The 21,961-nt window shown below is 39.9% G+C and overlaps 1 protein-coding gene across 1 annotated transcript in view; it reads right to left on the reverse strand.

The window, feature by feature from the left end:
* Positions 1 to 3,174: 3,174 nt before the first annotated feature.
* The window catches only part of LOC141325710 (uncharacterized), a 36,212-nt gene continuing 17,425 nt past the window's right edge, over positions 3,175 to 21,961 (reverse strand). Inside the window, exons 6-8 of the mRNA XM_073834461.1 lie at positions 10,696 to 10,779; positions 10,509 to 10,563; positions 3,175 to 4,411 (exon numbers count right to left, since the gene is read on the reverse strand). Of these exons, the coding sequence (XP_073690562.1) occupies positions 3,332 to 4,411; positions 10,509 to 10,563; positions 10,696 to 10,779 (1,219 nt within the window). The 3' untranslated portion in view covers positions 3,175 to 3,331. The remainder of the gene's footprint in view (positions 4,412 to 10,508; positions 10,564 to 10,695; positions 10,780 to 21,961) is intronic.

The raw sequence follows: 21,961 nt of genomic DNA on the forward strand, positions 1-21,961 counted from the left end.
TAAATGCAGCTTCAAAAGGCTCTAAACGATCCCAGCTGAGGAAGAATGGTCTTAGTGGATGAACTTGTCAGACTCATTTCTGGATTTTGGCGTTCGCTTGTATGGTGGCTCTAACTGTCAATACACATCTCAAAATGCTTGCTACGGGTGCAAAAAACACAGAAAATCAAACCCAATCTGATTTTTTTTTATGATGGACAAAAAATGTTTTCCCCGATGACAATTCCAGACAATGACTTTTCAAAAGTACAAATTTGGAGATAATCTCCAAAATCCCCCCAAAAAAAGAAATGTGGAAAAACAGCCTTTTTGTGCAAATAAATGCAGTTCGTTTATAAAAAGATTACCGGAAGATTACCGGCAATAGCCAAATTTGGAAATTCAGGGACTTGGTCTAAGTTACTTAGGAGTCCTATTCACTACTACTAACATTTCACAGGCTTAAGAGCTAGTTTTAGCGCTAAAATCCTTTTGAAATGCACTTAGAGCAAAAATTTAGGAGTCCTAAATTATATTAAAGATTTGGATGTAACGGATGAAGAAGAGGAAAATTTATCTATGTGGACAATGCAGCTCCAAATTAGTAGATATTAAACTCTTCAAAGGAGATTTTTTTTTGTTTTGAATTTAATAAGTTTATAAAAGATACCTATAAAAAAGATTACCAGGTGCTAAAACAGGAGGAGTATTTTTGTTCAGTGTTGTTGTATTTTCTTTTTGTTTTTGTTACAGTTTTTTGTTAGAATTGTTGGATACATTCTTCTAAACAGAATCCAGCAAACTTTCTGTATAAGGAATTTGGGAAATTGTGCATGATTGTACAAGGCTGTATTTTGTAGTGCTTAAAAGGAAATAAAATAAAATATATTATGGCAAAAAAAATAGGAATAATCCACACATTTATTAATGAAGACAATGTCTTATGCAGAGGTGTAAAAAGTACTCAAACATTTTATTAAAGTGGAAGTACAGATACTAAGAAAATTTGACTCAATTAAAAGTACAAGCATCTCGCCAAAAACATACTTAAGTAAAAGTAAAAAAGTACAACTTCAAATTGTATTCAAATATTAAAAAATAAGTATTTTTTCCTGACAGAAATACAAATGTATGGTTAAAGACAGAATGAAACAAAATGCAATGGCACAAGTCAAACACATATGTTCAGTGCAACAACAACGATTAAAATTAAGCACAGCAGAACAAGCAGAAGGAAACTCCGTCCTTTCCCCCCTCATGCCATCCCATATAACTTTCATTTATCAGATGAACACAAACTAATAGTTTTAGGGGAAAAATAAAATAATCTCTCAAAGTGTATGGGACATCAAAAATAACAAATAAAAACTATACGCAAAGTGAATATGACAGTAACTTATACAACCCCTGTTAATGAATCAGGGTCATCTTAAGTCAGGTCAAGTCAAGTCACCTTTATTTATATAGCGCTTTTAACAATACAGATTGTGTCAAAGCAACTGCACAGTATTTACACAGAACAATAGTGTGTAAGTAACGCATTATTGTAGATAATCAATTTTCAGTTAAAGGCAAATTTTTAAGTACGTTTATTTTTAAGTGTCAAATACGTAAAAAACGTATTTGACACATCAGCATTTTTATCAGTAAGGGTATTTCTAAGTGGGCTAGTGACACAAAATTTCCACCAGATGTAGCCATCAAGCCAAATATTGAATTCATACAAAGAAATCAGAACATTTAAGTATACATGTTGAGTCATAATAAATAAAGTGAAATGACATAAGTATTGAACACATGAAGATAACAAGGTGCAAAATGGCATAGAAAGCCAGGAGATCACCTGAAATCTGTCAGTGTTGAGAGAGAAACCCTGCCCCCTTTCAGTACTAATTGATATCAGCTGCTTTAGTCCTAATTGATGGCCTATAAAGGCTTGTCACTACCCAGAAGGCACACAGGAAAGACTTCATGATGGGTAAAAGCAAAGAACGCTCTCAAGATCTTCATAATCTTATCGTTGAAAAGCATTTTGATGGGAATGGTTATAGGCGCATTTACAGAAGGCTGAATGTTCCTGTGAGCACTGTGGGGGCCATTATCCAGAAATGGAAAGAGCATCAGTTCACCATAAACCTGCCACGATCAGGTGCTCCATGTAAGATCCCTGTCGGAGGAGTCCAAAGAATAATCAGGAGAGTTCTCCAAGAGCCAAGAACCACTCGGGCAGAACTTCAGGAAGACCTTGCATCAGCAGGTACTGTTGTTTCAAAGAAAACTATAAGCAATGCACTGAATGGCATCCATGCACACTCACCACGCAAGACTACACTGCTGAACAAAAAGCATGTTGAGGCTCTGTTAAAGTTTGTGGATTATTGGGAGATTACAGTATGGTCAGATGAAAGTAAAATTTAACTTTTTGGCAGTCATTCTACACACCATGTTTGGAGAAGAAATGGCACTGCCCACCACCCCAAGAACACCATACCAACAGTTAAGTTTGAGGGTGGAAGCATCATGGTTTGGGGCTGCTTTTCAGCAAGGGGTACTGGCAGACTTCATATTATTGAAGGCAGGATGAATGGGGAAATGTACTGGGACATTCTGGATAAAAATCTACTGCCATCTACCAGAAAGCTTAAAATGAAAAGAGGATGGACATTTCAGCAAGACAATGATCCCAAACACAAGGCCAAGGAAGAATTGTGTGGAAGAATGGGCCAGAATCACTCCTGAGCAATGCAGACGACTGGTTTCTCCATACAAGAGGTGTCTAGAAGCTGTAATTCCCAACAAAGGCTTTTCTACAAATTATTAAATAAAGTGTGTTCAATACTTTATTATGACTCCACTTGTATCATTAAATGTTCTGATTTATTTGTATGAATTCAGTAGTTGGCTTGATGGCTACATCCATATGAACGGTTTGAATGGCCAAGATTAAAAATAAAATTGTAAGGAGTAAAAAGTACTGTTTTTTTTTTCTTCAGAAATATAATCAAGTAAAAGTACACATAGTCGGTTTACTTTGTACTTGAGTAAAGTACAAATCCCCAAAATAATACTTAAGTACAGTATTCAAGATGTATAGCAAAGTCCCCATTAAGGCAAAGCACTCTCAGCTACAGTGATGCAATAACATCACCAGTGACTGCCACTATTATTTAGTAGGTAAGACTTTTCCACTAGAGTGCACCATCTTTGTATATTTTAAGTCTTCAATGTATATAACTGCTGATATTTACCATATAGAATGATTGCAAATGTCTAACCTCATGTGACCCTTTTTCTTCACTCAAGCTCACAGACAAATCTAGAATGCTGCATGAGTCTCTAACTGGTATCATATTTATAGGTTTAAACTCTCCCAAAGTCTGTTTAAATCTCTTTCCCGGGCCACTTCTATATAGTCATTTAGTTCCTCTCTTGTTTCTTTAATTTCCTTTAAGACAATGCAAAGATCTTTATGTGTTCTCCTCATTTCAGCAATGGACTTGAGTAAACTTGACTTGACCTTGTTTGGATCATCTACTTTTCCCTGTCTCATCCTGTGAATGTCAATGGAGTCCTCTACTATGAAGACAGTGTCAACAATGACTAGGATTCCACTCAACACTCCTGTGACTGCAGCTGTGGCGGCTGCTGCAGCCCGTCCTACTCTGGCAGTTTGAGCAGCAATCCTGCCAACATTTGCCAGCAGACCTAGATTCAGTAATTCTCTGGCACACATTAGTTTGCTTTTCTCTACATTGCATGACATTTGCACATTGTCAAAAGAGTCACTGACAAAATCCTTGAATTTTTGGATTACTCTCAGTATCTTTCTCACTGTATTCAGTGAATCGACAATTGGTGTCACTTCGGTAAATTTATGCTGAATTCTTTCAATGTTCTCACGAGGTGATTTTTGTTTGACTGAATTGATAATGCTGGAAGTAGCACCTGTTACACCACCTGCAACTCCAACTCCAACACCCACACCAGTTACAATCAGAGATGCACCAAAAGTAAAAGGTGCCAAAATTGCACCAACCACTGCAGTGATTCCTCCAGCTGCTCCAATCACTGAACCTGATAGCGCACCTGCTGTGTATTTATGATGCATCTTCTCTAGTGAATCCGTTGTTTCTCCCCACTCGCTAACTAAGGCCTCAAATTGACCATAGTGCTCATAGTAGGTCTTATCAAAGCTATTTAAGGACATCATGAACCTTCGTTCCAGTGCTTGTGGAAGTTTCTTGTTTCTGTCTACGGCCTCTCTTAGGAAGGGTTTTGCTAGAATGTCATCAGCTGAAGGTCTGGATGTAGGCTCAATGCTGAGCATTTCTTTGATCAATTCCTTTAGATCCGCTGATAACATTTTTGAGAATTCAACAGGCTTTCCTACATTGAGGGAGGCTTGTTGAAAGCGACGTTTATGGATATCTGACTGTGCAGAAAGAAAACAATATAAGGAAAGTCTGGTTAAAGATAAGATCCAGGATCATGAAACAGTTTGAAGTTTTTTTTTTTTACTATTTTATTTGTTAAATATTTGCTGTGTAATGACATCCCTAGTAGGGAGTCAAGTCACATTTTCCATTGTGTGGTGGATTGTGGAAGATGGGACAGCTAAACATGTTTGACGTTGTATTTCATGTTAATATTGTGTGCTATTAAACAATAAAAAATAAACATAACAATATTCCAAAGCACACATTTTTTTCTATTAGAGATACAGTGGTGCTGTGCTTCTGAGTGACATCCAGTTGGTGAACTGTCTCTTGTGCTGCCTCTCAGACCAACTGGATTCACACTAAATGATTATGCCAAAACCATGAGCTGTACATTAGCAATGAACACAGTCACAGTTTCACTCTGAAACAGTCCAAATGCTCATATCCTGATTTTGCGGAGTTAGATGTGTTCCTGGGTCAACATATTTTGTTGACTCTGGAACAATATTTTAATCTAAAAACATTTTGACCACATTCCTACACCTAATCCCAACCTTTGCCATGATTAATCCCTAAAATCAGAGGATATGATAGATGAATGACACTGATGTACAAGCACCGAACACTCATTATAAGCTTAAACTTTACAAAAACTATAAAATGTTTTTTTTTCCTAATCTGATTGGTTAATCACAAAGATGTTGAACTAGGAACATGTTGCACTTGGTAAAATCAGGTTCCCTCTCAGTCGGTCTCTTCGACGTCACGTCGGAGACCGACGAATTGGGATATCGCTTAGAGATACCAATCCTCTTCGAGTGTAACTAAACGAGCCAATGCACATTGGCATGCATGATTGCATCCAGCTGTCGCTGATCACAGCGTGAGCATAAATACACAGCAGATGCAATGCATAGACAGCATTTCGCATCGGAGCCGATCCAGTTCTGGAGAAAGCAACCGAACGAGAAAACTCTCTTTTTCCTCTTTGTGTTGGCGGCACGGTGCTTCAGCGGCGGTGGTCATCTGTGGGTGGAAAAGCGCACAGTAAAGGACTGCACTACCCGCCTTCTGTGTCGCGGCGGCCATCTCCCCTGTGCGCTTCAGCACTTAAAGAGCAATTTCTAAAAGAGCATCACGGGTGAACGTATTTTTAAAGACGAGGTGTTTGAATCACAATGCCGTTTCACCGGTGCGTTTCTGGATGCGGTCGTTACCTGGCGCCAGGCGATGGTCACGATCGCTGTCTGACGTGTCTGGGCATTGAGCACGCTCAGGCGGCGTTCGTGGATGAGTCATGCCGTCATTGCGGCGGCATGTCCATCACGGAGCTGCGGACCAGACTCCGCTTCCTGCAAAGGGGCGGGGTGCCAGTTCCTCTGCCTAGATCTACCGTTCCCCCCGGCAAACGCCGGCTATGCTTGCCCGGGCTGCCGAGAAGGTAGGGCTTGAATGGAACCCTCCATCACGTCCCGACCCTTCTCGGCTCGATGATTGGTATCTCGGGGTGGCTCGTGCTGGTTCTCAGCGTTCCACCCCAGTGCGTTTCTTCCCGCAGGTGCATGATGAGCTCACTGGGATGTGGACGGCACCTTTTACTGCCAGAAACCGCTCCAGTGGCACGTCCTCCCTCACCACCCTTGATGGCGGACCAGCGCAGGGGTATTCGGCTGTGCTGCCGGTGGAGCGTGCGGTGGCGATGCAATTGTGTCCCGGCGTCGCTTCCACCTGGCGGGACAGCCCGTTGCTCCCCTCCGGGGCCTGTAGGCATTCGTCGGCGTTGATCGGCAGTGCCTATTCGGCCTGTGGAGCTGCTGGTTCCTCCTTACACGCTATGGCGTTGTTACAGGTCCATCAGGCCCAGGCACTGAAGGACCTGTACGAGGGTGGGCACGATCCAGAAGTTCTACGTGAACTTCGCATCGCGACGGACCTCGCGCTACGAGCGACGAAGGTGACCGTGCGGTCTCTGGGTCGTGCGATGTCCACGATGGTGGTCCAGGAACGCAATCTCTGGCTGTGTCTGGCCGACATAAGGGAAGCCGATAAGATCAGGTTCCTAAATGCCCCCGTGTCCCAGACCGGCCTCTTCGGCGACGCGGTGGAGAACTTTGCCCAGCAGTTCTCTGCCGCACAGAAGCAGACTGAGGCCATCAGTCATATCCTGCCCCGGCGTGCCCTTGCTGCTGCCTCCACCCGGCCACCAGCGGCACCTCAGTCTGCTTGTCGCCGAGGGCGGCCCCCTGCTTCCGCCCCCGCTCCACAGCCACAAGCGCAGCAGCCTTCACAACGGAGCTGTGGAGCCGGTCGCAGGGCGCCCGCCCCGCCCGTCCAGGCTCCCACGAAGACCAGTGGGAAACACAAGAGCAAGGGTCCCTGAGACGGGCGACCCAGAGATGGAGGAAGCTGCTCTTCGGGAGATGGTGAACGCACCACTCCCTCCCCCGGAGGAGGGCCGGGCGGAGAATCCTTTTTACCCTTTGTTTCTTTTAAGAAACCCGTCGTCGGCCTCACGGCCGGTGACACCCAAATTTTCAATAAAAGAGCAATTTCCACTATCTCTGGGTCCCCAGAGGGGACAGGGGGTGTTGCACAGGTCAACCCTGGGCCTCACCCCCTCTCCCCTCTCGCCAGAAAACGGCGCTGGGCGGTTGGAGAGTGCTATAGAACGGACTACTCACGCACCAGCTGCCAGAACTCAGGTAAATGTCTCGCACACACCACACACAGACACACTGACCCCGCTTCGGACCGGCACAGAGACGCCCGAGTGGGGTCCCTGCGTTCCACTTCGCTGCTCCCCCGCGGGTACGTCGGTGGTTCCGCTGGTCCCACTTGCACGTTGTCTGGGAGCCTGGCTAGAGCTTCCCAGCCCGTCTCGCTGGCTCCTCCGAACCATCAGACTCGGCTATGCGATTCAGTTCGCCCGGCGTCCTCCCAGGTTCAGGGGCATCCTCTTCACTACAGTGAAGTCAGCAGATGCCCCTGTCCTGCGTGCAGAGATTGCTACCTTGCTGGCAAAGGAAGCAATAGAGCCGGTCCCTCCAGCCGATATGAGGACAGGGTTTTACAGCCCCTACTTCATAGTACCCAAGAAAGGCGGTGGGTTACGACCAATCCTGGACCTGCGCGTCTTGAATCGAGCCCTTCACAAGCTACCTTTCAAGATGCTCACGCAGAAACACATTTTCAGATGTGTCCGTCCCCAGGATTGGTTTGCAGCGATCGACCTGAAGGACGCGTACTTTCATGTTTCCATCCTACCGCGCCACAGGCCATTCCTGAGGTTTGCGTTCGAAGGCAGAGCATACCAGTACAAAGTCCTGCCCTTTCGGGCTGTCCCTCTCGCCCCGCGTCTTCACGAAAGTCGCGGAGGCGGCCCTTGTTCCCCTCAAGGAACAGGGCGTTCGTATCCTCAACTGATACTAGCACACTCTTGAGTGTATGTATATATATATGCGTTTCCCCCAGTGAGCCTTCTCGCACAGACACTGTGCAAAGTCAGGGAGGACGAGGAGCAGGTCCTACTAGTGGCTCCTTACTGGCCCACTCGGACCTGGTTCCCAGAACTAATGCTCCTCGCGACAGCCCCTCCCTGGCGGGTTCCTCTGAAGAACGATCTACTGACTCAGAGACGGGGCACCCTGTGGCACCCGCGTCCAGACCTCTGGAAACTACATGTCTGGTCCCTGGACGAGACGCGGAGGTTCTGAGTGATCTACCCCAAGGAGTGGTAGACACCATCACTTCGGCAAAAGCTGCATCCACGAGACATGCTTACGCCTTGAAGTGGAACCTGTTCGTCGAGTGGGCTTTCTCTAGAAATGAGGACCCCCGAAGATGCCCGATCATTTTGCAGCAAGGGTTGGAGCGTAGGCTGTCTCCCTCCACCCTCAAGGTCTATGTAGCCGCCATCTCTGCAAACCACAACCCCGTTGAAGGAAGGTCGGTGGGTAAGCACGACCTGGTCATCAGGTTTCTCAGGGGAGCGAGGAGGTTAAATCCTCCTAGGCTCCTCTCGGTACCCTCTTGGGACCTGTCTCTGGTGCTCACGGCACTACAGCGGGTCCCCTTTGAGCCTTTGCAGTCAGTCGAGCTGAAGTATCTCTCTATAAAGATTCTGCTCCTGCTTGCATTGGCCTCCATCAAGAGGTTAGGGGACCTGCAGGCATTCTCGGTCGAAGATTCGTGCCTTCAGTTCGGGCCAGCAGATTCCCAGGTAACCCTGAGGCCCCGGCCTGGCTATGTGCCCAAGGTTCCCACTACTCCCTTCAGGGACCAGGTGGTAAGCCTGCAAGCGCTGCCCCCGGAGGAGGCAGACCCAGCCCTAGCTTTGCTTTGTCCTGTCCGAGCACTAAAATGCTATGTTGACCGGACGCAGAGCTTCAGGACCTCAGACCAGCTCTTCTTTTGTCACGGTGGACGGCAGAAGGGGAATGCCGTCTCCAAGCAGAGGATGGCACACTGGATAGTGGATGCCATCGCCCTGGCTTACCAAGCCCAGAGCGTGCCCTGCCCGCTCAGGTTGCGAGCTCACTCGACTAGAAGTGTTGCATCCTCCTGGGCGCTGGCTCGTGGCACCTCGCTATCTGACATTTGTAGAGCTGCGGGCTGGGTGACCCCCAACACGTTCGCTAGATTTTATAGCCTTCGTGTAGAACCAGTCTCCTCCTGTGTTCTCACCTCAAACGGGTAGAAACACAGAGTGGCACTGGTTCAGGTCGGCTTGCTACCTTCTCCAGAGTGTCCATACAGTTGACCCTGTCGAGTTCCTCCTTCCCCGGCTCCTGACGTAGCGGAACGTCTAGGCGCCAGGCCCTCTCTCGATGAATCCTTCAGAACTGATAGAGGGCTTGGGAAATTATGAGAGATTTAACAATCCCATAAATTTTTTTCACGGTACCCATTGAGGCCGTGTTTCCCCGGTAGACCATCTACCTTCATTACAGGGGTTCAATCACCCCCAATCTTCCATATGTCCTAGTATGAGCCATATGAGTATTGCTCCGGACCTCCTGCAGGATGGGCGGGAGCTCCGCGCATTCCCAGTGCTCCAGCCTCACTGAAGTGGGTAGTGCTATGTTATACAGTGACTGGTCTCTCCTGATCTGCCCTTGGCCTTAGCAAAAATTTGAGGCCAGGTAGCTTGCTCAGGACACTGGAGGGGGCAGCAGCTGCGGCGCTTTGCTAGGGATCCCAATTCGTCGGTCTCCGACGTGACGTCGAAGAGACCGACTGAGAGGGAACGTCTCGGTTACGTATGTAACCCTCGTTCCCTGAAGGAGGGAATGGAGACGTCACGTCCCGTCGCCTCAGCTGCTGTACCACCGCTGTGCGGCCGGACCCAAGCTCGGCTCCTCAGCGAAATCCTGTCTATGCATTGCACCTGCTGTGTATTTATGCTCACGCTGTGATCAGCGACAGCTGGATGCAATCATGCATGCCAATGTGCATTGGCTCGTTTAGTTACACTCGAAGAGGATTGGTATCTCTAAGCGATATCCCAATTTGTCGGTCACCGACGTGACGTCTCCGTTCCCTCCTTCAGGGAACGAGGGTTACAAACGTAACCGAGACGTTCTGTGTCCACATACGGTGAACATGATTTAACCAAGTACAACATAACATTCCAATCAACCAATCTTTAACCAAGAATTTAGAGGGATCACTTTAAAGGAAATGTCAGTTTTAGCTTACAATCAGAGTTAGGTGCTTCTACACCTTTGTTAATCAGCTATCATTTCTCTCTGATTTTAGTAATAAATTATGGGTAGGGTTAGGTTAAGGGGTAGGGATTGGGTTAGGTCTATATTTTTGGACTGTAATGTTGATCCAGGAACACGTCTTACTTGACAAAATCACGGCGACCATCCACATACATTACTAAATCACAGCCTTCTTGTGGCATTTACAAATACAAATTTTATTGCAATTAAAATTTTATTTTGATGCATCATGCAACCTTACACTGGATCTGTGTTAAAGTAAAACAGACATTGAAAGGGTTTTGCTACGCACAAATCTACCTTTTAATAAGTCAAATTATTATTATTACTAGAATGCACTTTGAGAAGGAAAAAAAAAACTCACCCAAACATCCAGCATGCAAAGATCATGGAGCACCCATCCCAGTGAACAAATATCACTACAAAAATAAACAAACATACATACAACAAATACATAAATGTAAATAAAGGATCAATTAAAGTGCATTGTTTAGACAGCTAAAGCAGTACTATTCAAGAAATTTCAATATTTCCACTTTCAAAATGCATACCTTTTGGAAGTATATTTGTTCTCATAAACTTCTGGGCTGTTATACAGCTCTGCACCTGCAACTGATTTTGTATAAGGATTTGCTCTGAAATAAAAAAAATATATAACCTTAAATTAAGAAGAGAAAAGGGCAGAAGTCATTGGCAAATGATTAACTGAATTCTACTTCTTTTTCTTCTACTATGGTGTATGGGAGCCCATAGAACTGCTTGTGGGACAGCTATAAAATTTGGCATGCAGGTAGAAGATACCGGTAACCACAATATTTAAAATGAACAGGACACTCATGATAACACAACACGCAAATAGCATACTCTAGCGCCAGTACCTGGTTAACTTCCCAGGTGGCAGTATTGACACCTGTCAAACAAGAAAAAGATGCAGCACATGCCGAGCTACTCCAAGAAGAACCATGTTTAATATTATATTCAACTGGCTAACCATTTCAAACATAATTAAAAAAAAATTCACATCAAACACGTGAAATATGCCTACATATAAAGCCTACATATAAAGTTCACTCTATTCTTCCTGTTTACCACTCACTTTCATGTCTTGAGAAATGGATGAATTCACGATAAATGAACATCTATATTAGGTATTAGCAAGTTATTAAATATTTGACATTAAAATCTCTAAATTCTTAACAAATGAAACTTAAAACTTGGACTTAAAATATTATTATTATTATTATTATTATTATTATTATTATTAGGGCCCGAGCCCAAAGGGGTGAAGGCCCTATTGTTCTTCTAAGGATTATTATTTTTTCTTTATGTTTTGGGGAATTTTGGGGCTCTTAACATACACAAAAACTCTTAAAACTTTGCACACATGTTGGAATCTGCAGCCATCAGGACGCCACAGAGACTGGGCCCCAGGAATGGTTTTAGTTTTACTCTCAAACACAGTGTGTGTGTTTGTTTGAATAATAATTATTTTGTAATTAAACAATAAAAGATTGCAAAAAAAGTCTCCTTAAATCTCAATATTAAAGAAAATTAAATTATTTGCAGTGCGTGTAAATTTTTTACTAACTTTATTTTTCTTTGTGCACTTCAAACACTTTTAATCACGAAACAGCTTTAATTAGAGCCCGAGCATCGATGGTGTAAGGACCCTATTGGAATTGCTCCATTTATTATTATTTACTCACAAACATCAGTACACACATGTAACACACCAATACCTACAAAAAAGCCTCTTGGAGCAAAATCCGAAACTTAACAGGAAGTTGGTTATTTTTCATTTTCTCAGCAAATTTTGTGTCATTTTTGCCATTTTCAGGCCTCGTATTTGAATGAACTCCTCCTAGAGATTTATTCAGATCAACACCAAATTTGGTGAGTCTAATCTAAAGCCCTTTGTGACGTTAAATTGCGAAGATCTAGAGTTTTCGTCAGAGGGCGTGTCCGTGGCAGCCTGACAAATTTCAATATTTCGCCATGAAACAGGAAGTTGCTATAACTCAGGCATACAATGTGCGATCTGTCCCAAACTTCACGTGTGATAACACTCCTGACCTGAAGACATCTACTGTACATGCCCATATTCAGTTTTACACTGCAACAAACTCCTCCTAGAGTTTTATACAGATAAAAACCTAAATCAGTCAGTTTAATCTAAAGGCCTTAGAGATGTTAAATTGCGAAGATCTTGAGTTGTTTTCAGATGAAAGCAAATTTTGCGTTTCATTTGGAAACGTGGTCCGTGCTATTTGCAATGCGTTCCTGTTTTTGCAGCGCATTTCTGAGTTTGCAGCACGTTTCCTTATTTGTGTTTGAGTTGCGAGGATTTGCAGTGCCTGTATTGTCAAACTGATGAAGATGTTATCTTAATTTGTTGTCGTTTTTTCTGTTGGCATGTGTTTTCTAAAGTTGCAGCGCGTTGAGCTCTTTTGACCTATAAAGGCATTTTTCTCAGATTTTAGTGTTGGCGTAGTTACTGCACTTTGCCTTTGGAGGGCAGTATAGACTATTACTGATTTAAATGTACTGTAGTAATTCATACAGAGACACTAATTTGGGCAAACAGCACTAGTGACTTTAGTTTAATAATAAAAGGTGACTTCAAGCTTAAAGTTGAGGAATTGCAACTCGACTTGGACTGGCCTGTCTTGACTTGGGACTTACTTAGGACTTTGTGACTGTCCCACATCTGAATTTGGCTCACATTTAACAAAAAACCCACCAAATAATTTGAAACGAATGTGGAAAAAAACAACAACACCATCACATTAACATTGATCAAACAATATGAACAATATTTAGGGCCCGAGCCCAAAAGGGCGAAGGCCCTATTGTTCTTCTAAGGATTCTTATTTTTAGGGCCCGAGCCCAAAAGGGCGAAGGCCCTATTGTTTTTCTAAGGATTATTATTAGGGCCCGAGCCCAAAAGGGCGAAGGCCCTATTGTTCTTCTAAGGATTCTTATTTTTTTTTTTTTTTTTTTTTTTTCAACCGTTGGGGCACTTTTGGGGGCCTTAACATACTCAAAAACTCTTGAAAATTTGCACACACATTGGAATCTGCCGTCGTCCGGACGCCACAGAGGCTGGGACCCGGGCGTGGTTCAGGGCCTCTACAGCGCCCCCTGGAACACAGTTTGAAACTTGATGTACTGCGCACACATACTTGCACGTATTGATATGAAACTCGGTACACATATAGAACTCATCGAGCTGAACAACTTTTGTACTCTATGTCATAGGCTCCACGCAACAGGAAGTGAGATATTTAGGGCTGTTTAAAAAGCGCATGCTCTGGAATTTAACGTACTCCTCCCAGGATTTCCATAGGATTGTCACCAAACTCGGCCAGCATGATCTCAAGACATTGGGGACGCTAAATTGCGAGGGGATTTTTGATATCTCGAACGGTTTGGCCGTTGTAAGGCGACAAAGTTATGGCGAGAAATGAGAAACAGGAAGTGTCTAATAACTGTTGCACACATTGCCTGATTCTGATGAAACTTCACCAGATTGTTCGTTGTATGATGCCGATTCCATAAATGTGACTATTATGAGTCAAAGTTATAGCGCCACCAACTGGCAGCAGGAAGCGTGTCATTTTCAAAATGCTTTGAAATCAGCCTCTTAATTTTACTTGATTTTCTTTAAACTTCATCAAAATTATGTCAAAACACGGCCGATAAGAATATGTAAAGGGGTCGATGATAAATCAAATGCTGTTGCCATGGCAACGTGTCAAACTTTAAAATTAGATTCCTGTCTTTTCGAGGCAGATAACATGCTTAGAATTTCATGAAACTCAACACACACATCAATATTAATGATAGTTAGACACTGGCAAAAGGTCATAAATGGGCGTGGAGCAGGCACTCTATAGCGCCATCTTTTGACAAAAGTTGGGGGATTAGTTTTTCCTACAGTCACCAAACTCTGTACATATATTGATCTCATTAATCTGGACAACTTTCTAAATTAAACTCATTAGCTAAGACCAACAGGAAGCCGGCTATTTTGATTTGAATGTGGATTTTTTTGAAAAATCAGGCTGTAAACAAATTCACACTCCTTCTAAGAACAACAAGCTTTTCACACCAAACTTTTTTAACATGAAGAGAAGATTCTGAAGATGTTAAATTGCGAGCGGATTTGGGATATCTTGAACGGTGTTGACCTGGTGATTTTTTGAAGATGTAGTAAAAAACATAACCCTAATTTTTTATATCTTTAAAGTGCAGCATCCAAACTCTTTAAAACTTTTTTCACACAGAGATCTAATCATTATGAGCAAGTGATGGTAATATCATAATTATTCAAGCTTCTATGAATTAAAGAAAATTAAAAAAATAAATCAGTAACCTGCTGTCACTGGGCTGACAGTCTGTGTTCAGTCACTAGAAGAGTGACTGAACGGGGGAGGGGTGAAAGGGAGAGAGACCAGAGGAACATGTTGTTTTGCTTAAGACCATATTTGAGTAAGATGCTCATTGCACATTGTTGTAGTTTAATCTACATAAATATGTCTGAACTTTGAGAGTCTGATCTTTGAGAAAATATAAAGGGTCACGAACTCTTTCATTCTTTGTATATTGCAGTTGTTGTTTTTTTATTTGTTTTTTTACTGAACGGTACCATGAACTTGTCCTATTCAGTCACATAGCAAAAGATTAAGAAAAATACAACTTTTTAGCATGAGCAATTTAGCTTCATTGATAGACATTTATTTTCATAATTTAAATTTTAGATTCAATAAAAAAACACTAACAATTTTAAGACAAACTTTGACAACAAAACAAACTTTGCTGTTATCTGTTCAAAACATCTGAAAATTATACCATTTTAAGATGAGTTATATATATATATATATATATATATATCGCCCCATTACAATACTAAACTTGATTTTTAAAGATATTTTGAAAGAAAGAAGCGTTTATAGAGCACTTTGTGCATTGATGTACACCCACATGAACTGTGTTTCATGTTCATGTTAATTCACAGTACATAAACTAATGTTAAAATATACTATTTTACCATTAAACAATATATGAATACTTTTTTTAGCTTAATATTAATTAACATTAATAAATACTATTTAATTATTGTTCATGTTAACTAATATAGTTAATGTTAACAAATGAAACTGGTTAAAGTTAAAGTTTAACCCTTTCAATTCAGTAAACTTTAAATCCAAACTGGCTGAGGGTTACTGTGAATGCATGTGCCAACTGGGCACCGTTTACCTAATTGATTCTTTCTTAGTTATGTAGCGCTTAAAAGTGATGTCTTATAACAGTAGTCACCTGCAAAGCAATATCCACACACAAATTGAACAGATAGGTAACGATGACATTTAAGCAGAAGTGGTGGACGTAAAGCAAGCAATAATAACATTTTGTTATCATCATGAATTACATGTTCTTATCATCATCATCAGAATATAGGGAAAATGTTCCCTATATTGTGAACGGCTTTGGGATATCTTGAACGGTGTTGATGTGGTGATTTATAAAAGTAACAATAAAAAAGATGAAGCGTTATTTTCATATATCTTTAAATTGCATTATTCTAACTCATCAAAACTTTTTACATATAAAGAACAAGAAATTCTTAGGAAATACGTGTAGTTTCAAAATGTTATCATGCTCAGAGGCCCCAAAAACATTAAAAGTGTCATATAAATTTGTCAGATTAAAGCTCTAATACCAGGGATGAGCACTAGAGGTCCTCATAAGATAAGGAATAGTTTGACCTCTAATGCTATTTAGCTCATTGTCAGTGTATAAGAATGACAATAATCCATAGAATCAGTTGATATGTACTGTACTGTCAGTGTACTTTTGCATAATTATTTTGTATAGGTGCTTAAAGAGCATTAAAATCTTTTTTTTTATCTTTTAAGGAAAAATTATATGATTTAAATACATATATACACTCTCACTGATAGAACAAAAAATCTTATAAGTATGACACTATACTGCTCAGTTCACTTAATTAGAATGAGAAACAAATACAAAAAGGCCAAAAAAATCAACTAAGTTAATGTATTTATTTTTAATATATTTGTTTATAATTATTTCACAGATGCTTATAGATTATTAAAATAATATTTAAAAATGCTTGTAGACCATAAAACATGGGTACTATTTAAAATAGGGTCTCTTTTGTTAACAATGGTTAATGAACTAACAAACACGAACAAACAACGAACAATATATTTGTACTCGATTTTCTTCAAACTTCATCAGAATAATGTAAAAGCCCTGATGCATCAAATGCTGTTGCCATGGCAAATAAATAAAAATAAAAAATACATTCAAATATTTGTTTACTGTGATATTTAAGGCAGATAGCGTGCTTAGAATTTCATTTTCCATTTTCAATTTTCAGTGATTTATTATATATTTAAAGTGCAGCATCCTAACTCTTTGAAACTTTATTCATACAAATAACTATTCATTCTGATCAAACACAGTTCATTTCATAATTATACAAAACTCCACGAATGAAAGAAAATAAAAAAACATATCTGATCTCACTCTGCTCTGCACTCTATGTGTGTGTTTGTGTGGTAAGTGGCTGAGTGTAAGGAGGGGGGATGGGTGGTAAGAGAAAGAGTCAGAGAGGAGGAGAGACAGTTAGGGTTAGTCCAAAGGGTAACTGTGAATGCATGTGCCAACTGGGCACCGTTTTCCTGATGCTATCGGGATGGCGACTGCACAGACGGCGAGGGCCCGGTCATCGCTGCTTGCAGCTTTAATTATTATTATTATTTCATCAATGTTTTGGGTCATTTCGGGGCCCTTAACATACACGAAAACTCTTGAAACTTTGCACACACATTGGAACCTGCGGCCATCAGGGCCGGACAAACTTTGACATGGGGGGGGTCACCTGGGGGGGGCGTGGCACAGCATTAAAAATTTTTACTTTTGAGGGACTCTGGAGCACACACCGGTTGACCTACATTTATCAAAATTCATACACATATAGACCTCATCGGGCCGAACAACTTTCATGCTCAAAGTCAGTGCTTCGCCCAACAGGAAGTCAGCTATTCAGGGATGTCTAAAAAGTGCATGCAATGGAATTTGATATACTCCTCCTAGGTGTATCCACCGATGGCCACCAAACTCGGTCAGCATGATCTCAAGACATTGGGGACGCAAAATTGCCAGGGGAATTTTGATATTTCGAACGGTTTGGCCGTGGCGGGGCGACAGAGTTATGGCGAGAAATGAGAAACAGGAAGTGTCTAATAACTTTAACACACTTTGTCTGATTTTGACCAAACTTCAGCAGTTTGTTCATCGTCTGATGCCAATCACAGAGATGTGACTATTATGAGTTAAAGTTATAGCGCCACCAACTGGCAGCAGAAAGCGCAACGTTTTCTAATTGCTTTTAAATCAGCCTCTTAATTTTACTCAATTTGCTTGAAACTTCATCCCAATAATGTCGAAACACGGCCGATGAGAATCTGTGAAGGGCATTATCGATAACTTTTATCATGTTGCCATGGCAACGTGTCAAACTTTAACTTTAGTTTTTTGTGTTTTCGAGCCACTTAAAATACTTGGAATTTCATGAAACTCAACACACACATCTGTATTAATGATATTTAGACACTGATAAAAGCCCATAAATGGGCGTGGAGGAGGCACTCTATAGCGCCACCTTTTGACAAAACTTGGGGGTTTAGTTTTGCCTACAGTCACCAAACTCGGTACATATATTGGTCTCATCAAGCCGGACAACTTTCTAATTAACACTCATTAGCTATAATAAACAGGAAGTTGGCTATTTTTAATTGAATGTGGATTTCTGGAAAAATCAGGCTGTAAATAAAATCATACTAAACAAAGCAGAAACAAGAAGTTCACACCAAACTTTGTCAACATGATAAGAATATACTCAAAATGCTAAATTGTGAGCGGATTTTGGATATCTTGAACGGTGTTGATGTGGTGATTTTTTAAAAGTCACAGTAAAAAAAGTTGCATTAACTTTTCTATATCTTTAAAGTGCCTAATACCAACTCTTCAAAACTTTGTATGTATGAAGAACAAATCATTCTTAGAAAATACGCTTGGTATCAAAATTGTATCATGCTCAGAGGCCCCAAAAACATTAAAAGTATCCAGAAGTGAGAGAGGGAGAAATGAAGACTGTAATACAAGGGATGAACACCAGAGGTACTCGTATGATAAGGAATATTTTTACCTCTAATCCTATTCTGTTCATTCTCAATGTGCAACAAAGAAACGAATGCATAGATTTATTTGGAGTTGTTATGTACTGTACAAAAAAATCATAAAAAATTAGTTATTTTTTTAATGAAAAATTATGAAATGTTTTGTTTGTCTCTCACTGATTTTGTAACACTTTATATGAAGCCCCTATTATAAGGGTATTTCTAAGGCATTATAATGAACGCATAATGCATTATAAAAAAAACGTATAATATATTATATCATCCAATGAATATTCATAACAACAATTATCATACATTATAATGCTTAAATATTAAAGGTTATAACTTTTAAGATTATGATTATTTATAACACACAGTAGACACCATTTTAAACCTACTTCATTTGTAATGGACTATATCATATTAGATTTATTTTTTACATTATATCCTATTCTATTGACTATTAACAACTAACTCTCACCAACTAACACTCCTTACAGTGTAGACTTAGTTTAATGTTAGGCTAAGTAGAAGGTTCATGTTCTTGCAAAGTTACTTATAATCAGTTTGTCTTTTGGGGAACTGTCAAAATACAGTGTTAGCATATATTTACCACAACAAATAATAATTACTGCTAGCTGACATGCAGTTGCAGAGTTACTTATAAAAAGCTGTCTAACGGGTACCATCAAAATAATTAAACTGATCATATTATACATTCATCTGATCTGATACCTGATCTTATGGCTATTTGAGAATTATTATTATTATTACTTATAAGTGATCTTTGTATGCTTTAAGTAAAGTGAATTCAGTAAGATGGCAAAATATGAGACGTATACATTATAACTATGAGGAGGTAATCATACTCATAAAAGCTATAATAAAAAAGTAAAAATTCTAATACATTAAAACTGTTCTTATGAATGCTCATGAGATGGTACAACATATAAGGTTTGGTAACACTTTCTATGAAGCCCATATTTATAATACATTATAAGGGTATTCTTAAGGCATTATAATTAATTTATAATGCATTATAAAAAACCTTATAATATGTTATATCATCTCATGAGTATTCATAAAAACAGTTTTAATGTATTATAATTTGTAATTTTTTGTGGTTAAAGCTTTTAAAAATATGATTACCTCCTCCATAGTTATAACGTATTATAAGTCTCATATCTTGCCATGTTTCTCATGTCACTTTACTTAAAGCATACAAAGACCACTTATAAGTAATTATAATAATATTTCTCAAAGAGCCATAGGATCAGGTATTAGATGAGATAAATGTGTAATATGACACATTAGTATTATCAGTTTATTTTGATGGTATCCTTTAGACAGCTTTTGATAAGTAACTCTGCAACTGCATGTCAGCTAGCAGTAATTATTATTAGTAGTATACTAAATATATGCTAACACTGTATTTTGATGTTTCCCCAAAGACAAACTATTATATTATAAGTAACTTTATTAAAGCTGCAAGCAGCGATGAACGGGCCCTCGCACCCGGGCTCACCGCCGACCGGTGGCTTTAGGAAAACAGCAAACGGTGGGCTGTATGCTTTTAATACAGTAAATATATGAGAAATATGTCATAAGTCATTTAAATGTGCCAAACTTCCCATTGGCAGCTGGTGGCGCTATGCCTATAAATGGCATGTAGATGTGTTCAGGCCAGCACTATTATGAAACATATGAAGTTTGGTGCAGATTGACCTTGGTATGTTTGACTTAGTGAAAGATATGATATATCCTGGTGTCAACAGGTGGCGCTATGATAATATCTGAATATTGGCCTTTAGGTGTCTTCAGGCCAGGACTCTTACCAAACCTCTGAAGTTTGAGGCAGATCAGACATTTTATGGCTGAGTTATTACACCTATGTCCATGGCAAAACATCAAACTTTGTCAGGCCGCCACGGACACGCCCTTTACTGAAACTCAAGATCTTCACAATTTAACATCTCTAAGGCCTCTAGATCAGACTGACCAAATATAATGTTGATTTCATTAAATGTCTAGGAGGAGTTTGCTATAAACCTAATCCCCTGCAAGGACTTCAGATAATGCCAACTGTGAACCAAATGTGAACATTTTCCCTATATTCTGATGATGATGATAAGAACATGTAATTCATGATGATAACAAAATGTTATTATTGCTTGCATTACATTCACCACTTCTGCTTAAATCGTTACCTATCTGTACAATTTGTATGTGGATATTGCTTTGCTGGTGACTCCTGTTATAAGACATCACTCTTAAGCGCTACATAACTAAGAATCAATAAGGAAAACGGTGCACAGTTGGCAAATGCATTCACAGTAACCCTCTGCTAGTTTGGATTTTAAGTTTACTGAATTGAAAGGGTTACACTTTAAAATCAACACAGAGACACATACACACAATATATAAAATGTTGCCATCCAGTTTCATTTGTTAACATTAACTATATTAGTTAACATGAACAATAATTAAATAGCATTTATTAATGTTAATTAATATTAAGCTAAAAAAAAGTATTCATATATTGTTTAAAGGTAAATTAGTTTATGTACTGTGAATTAACATGAACATGAACACAGTTCATGTGGGTGTACAGCAATACACAAAGTGCTATATAAACGCTTAATTCTTTCAAAATATCTTTAAAAATCAAGTTGAGTGTTTTAATGGGGCGATATATATATAACTGATCTTAAAATGATGGTTTTCGGATGTTTTGAACAGATAACAGCAAAGTTTGTTTTGTTGTCAAAGTTTGTCTTGAAATTTTTAATTATTATAATTTTATATTCAATAAATAACACTATGAAAATATTGTCTACAATGAAGATTATTCACTCATGCTTAAAAGTTGTATTTTTCTTAATCTTTTGCTATGTGACAAGTTCATGGTACAGTTCAGTAAAAATAAATAAAAAACAACAACTGCAAAATACAAACAATGAAAGATTTAATGACCCTTTATATTTTCTCAAAATATCAGACATATTTATGTCGATTACGCTACAGCAATGTGCATCTTCCTCAAAGATGGTCTTAAGCAAAACAGCATGTTCCACTGGTCTCTCTCCCTTACACCCCTCCCCCCTTCAGTCACTCTTCAGTGACTCAATGGTGACTGAACACAGACAGGCACAGGCAGAGTGACAGCAGGTTTCTAATTTCTTTTTTTAATTTTCTTTAATTCATAGAAGCTTGTATAAAATTGATATTTACACCACTTGCTCAGAATGATAAGATCTCTGTGTGAAAAAAGTTGTAAAGAGTTTGGATGCTGCACTTTAAAGATATAAAAAAATTACGGTTATGTTTTTTACTACATCTTTAAAAAATCACCACGTCAACACCGTTCAAGATATCCCAAATTCGCTCGCAATTTAACATCTTCAGAATCTTCTCTTCATGTTAAAAAAGTTTGGTGTGAATACCTTATTTTTCTTAGAAGGAGTGTGAATTTGTTTACAGCCTGATTTTTCCAAAAATCCATATTCAAATCAAAATAGCCGGCTTCCTGTTGGTCTTAGCTAATGAGTTTGATTTAGAAAGTTGTCCAGATTGATGAGAACAATATATGTACAGAGTTTGGTGACTG

The sequence above is a fragment of the Garra rufa genome, chromosome 2 (genome assembly GCF_049309525.1).
Source record: "Garra rufa chromosome 2, GarRuf1.0, whole genome shotgun sequence".
In the NCBI taxonomy this organism is placed as follows: Eukaryota; Metazoa; Chordata; class Actinopteri; order Cypriniformes; family Cyprinidae; genus Garra; species Garra rufa.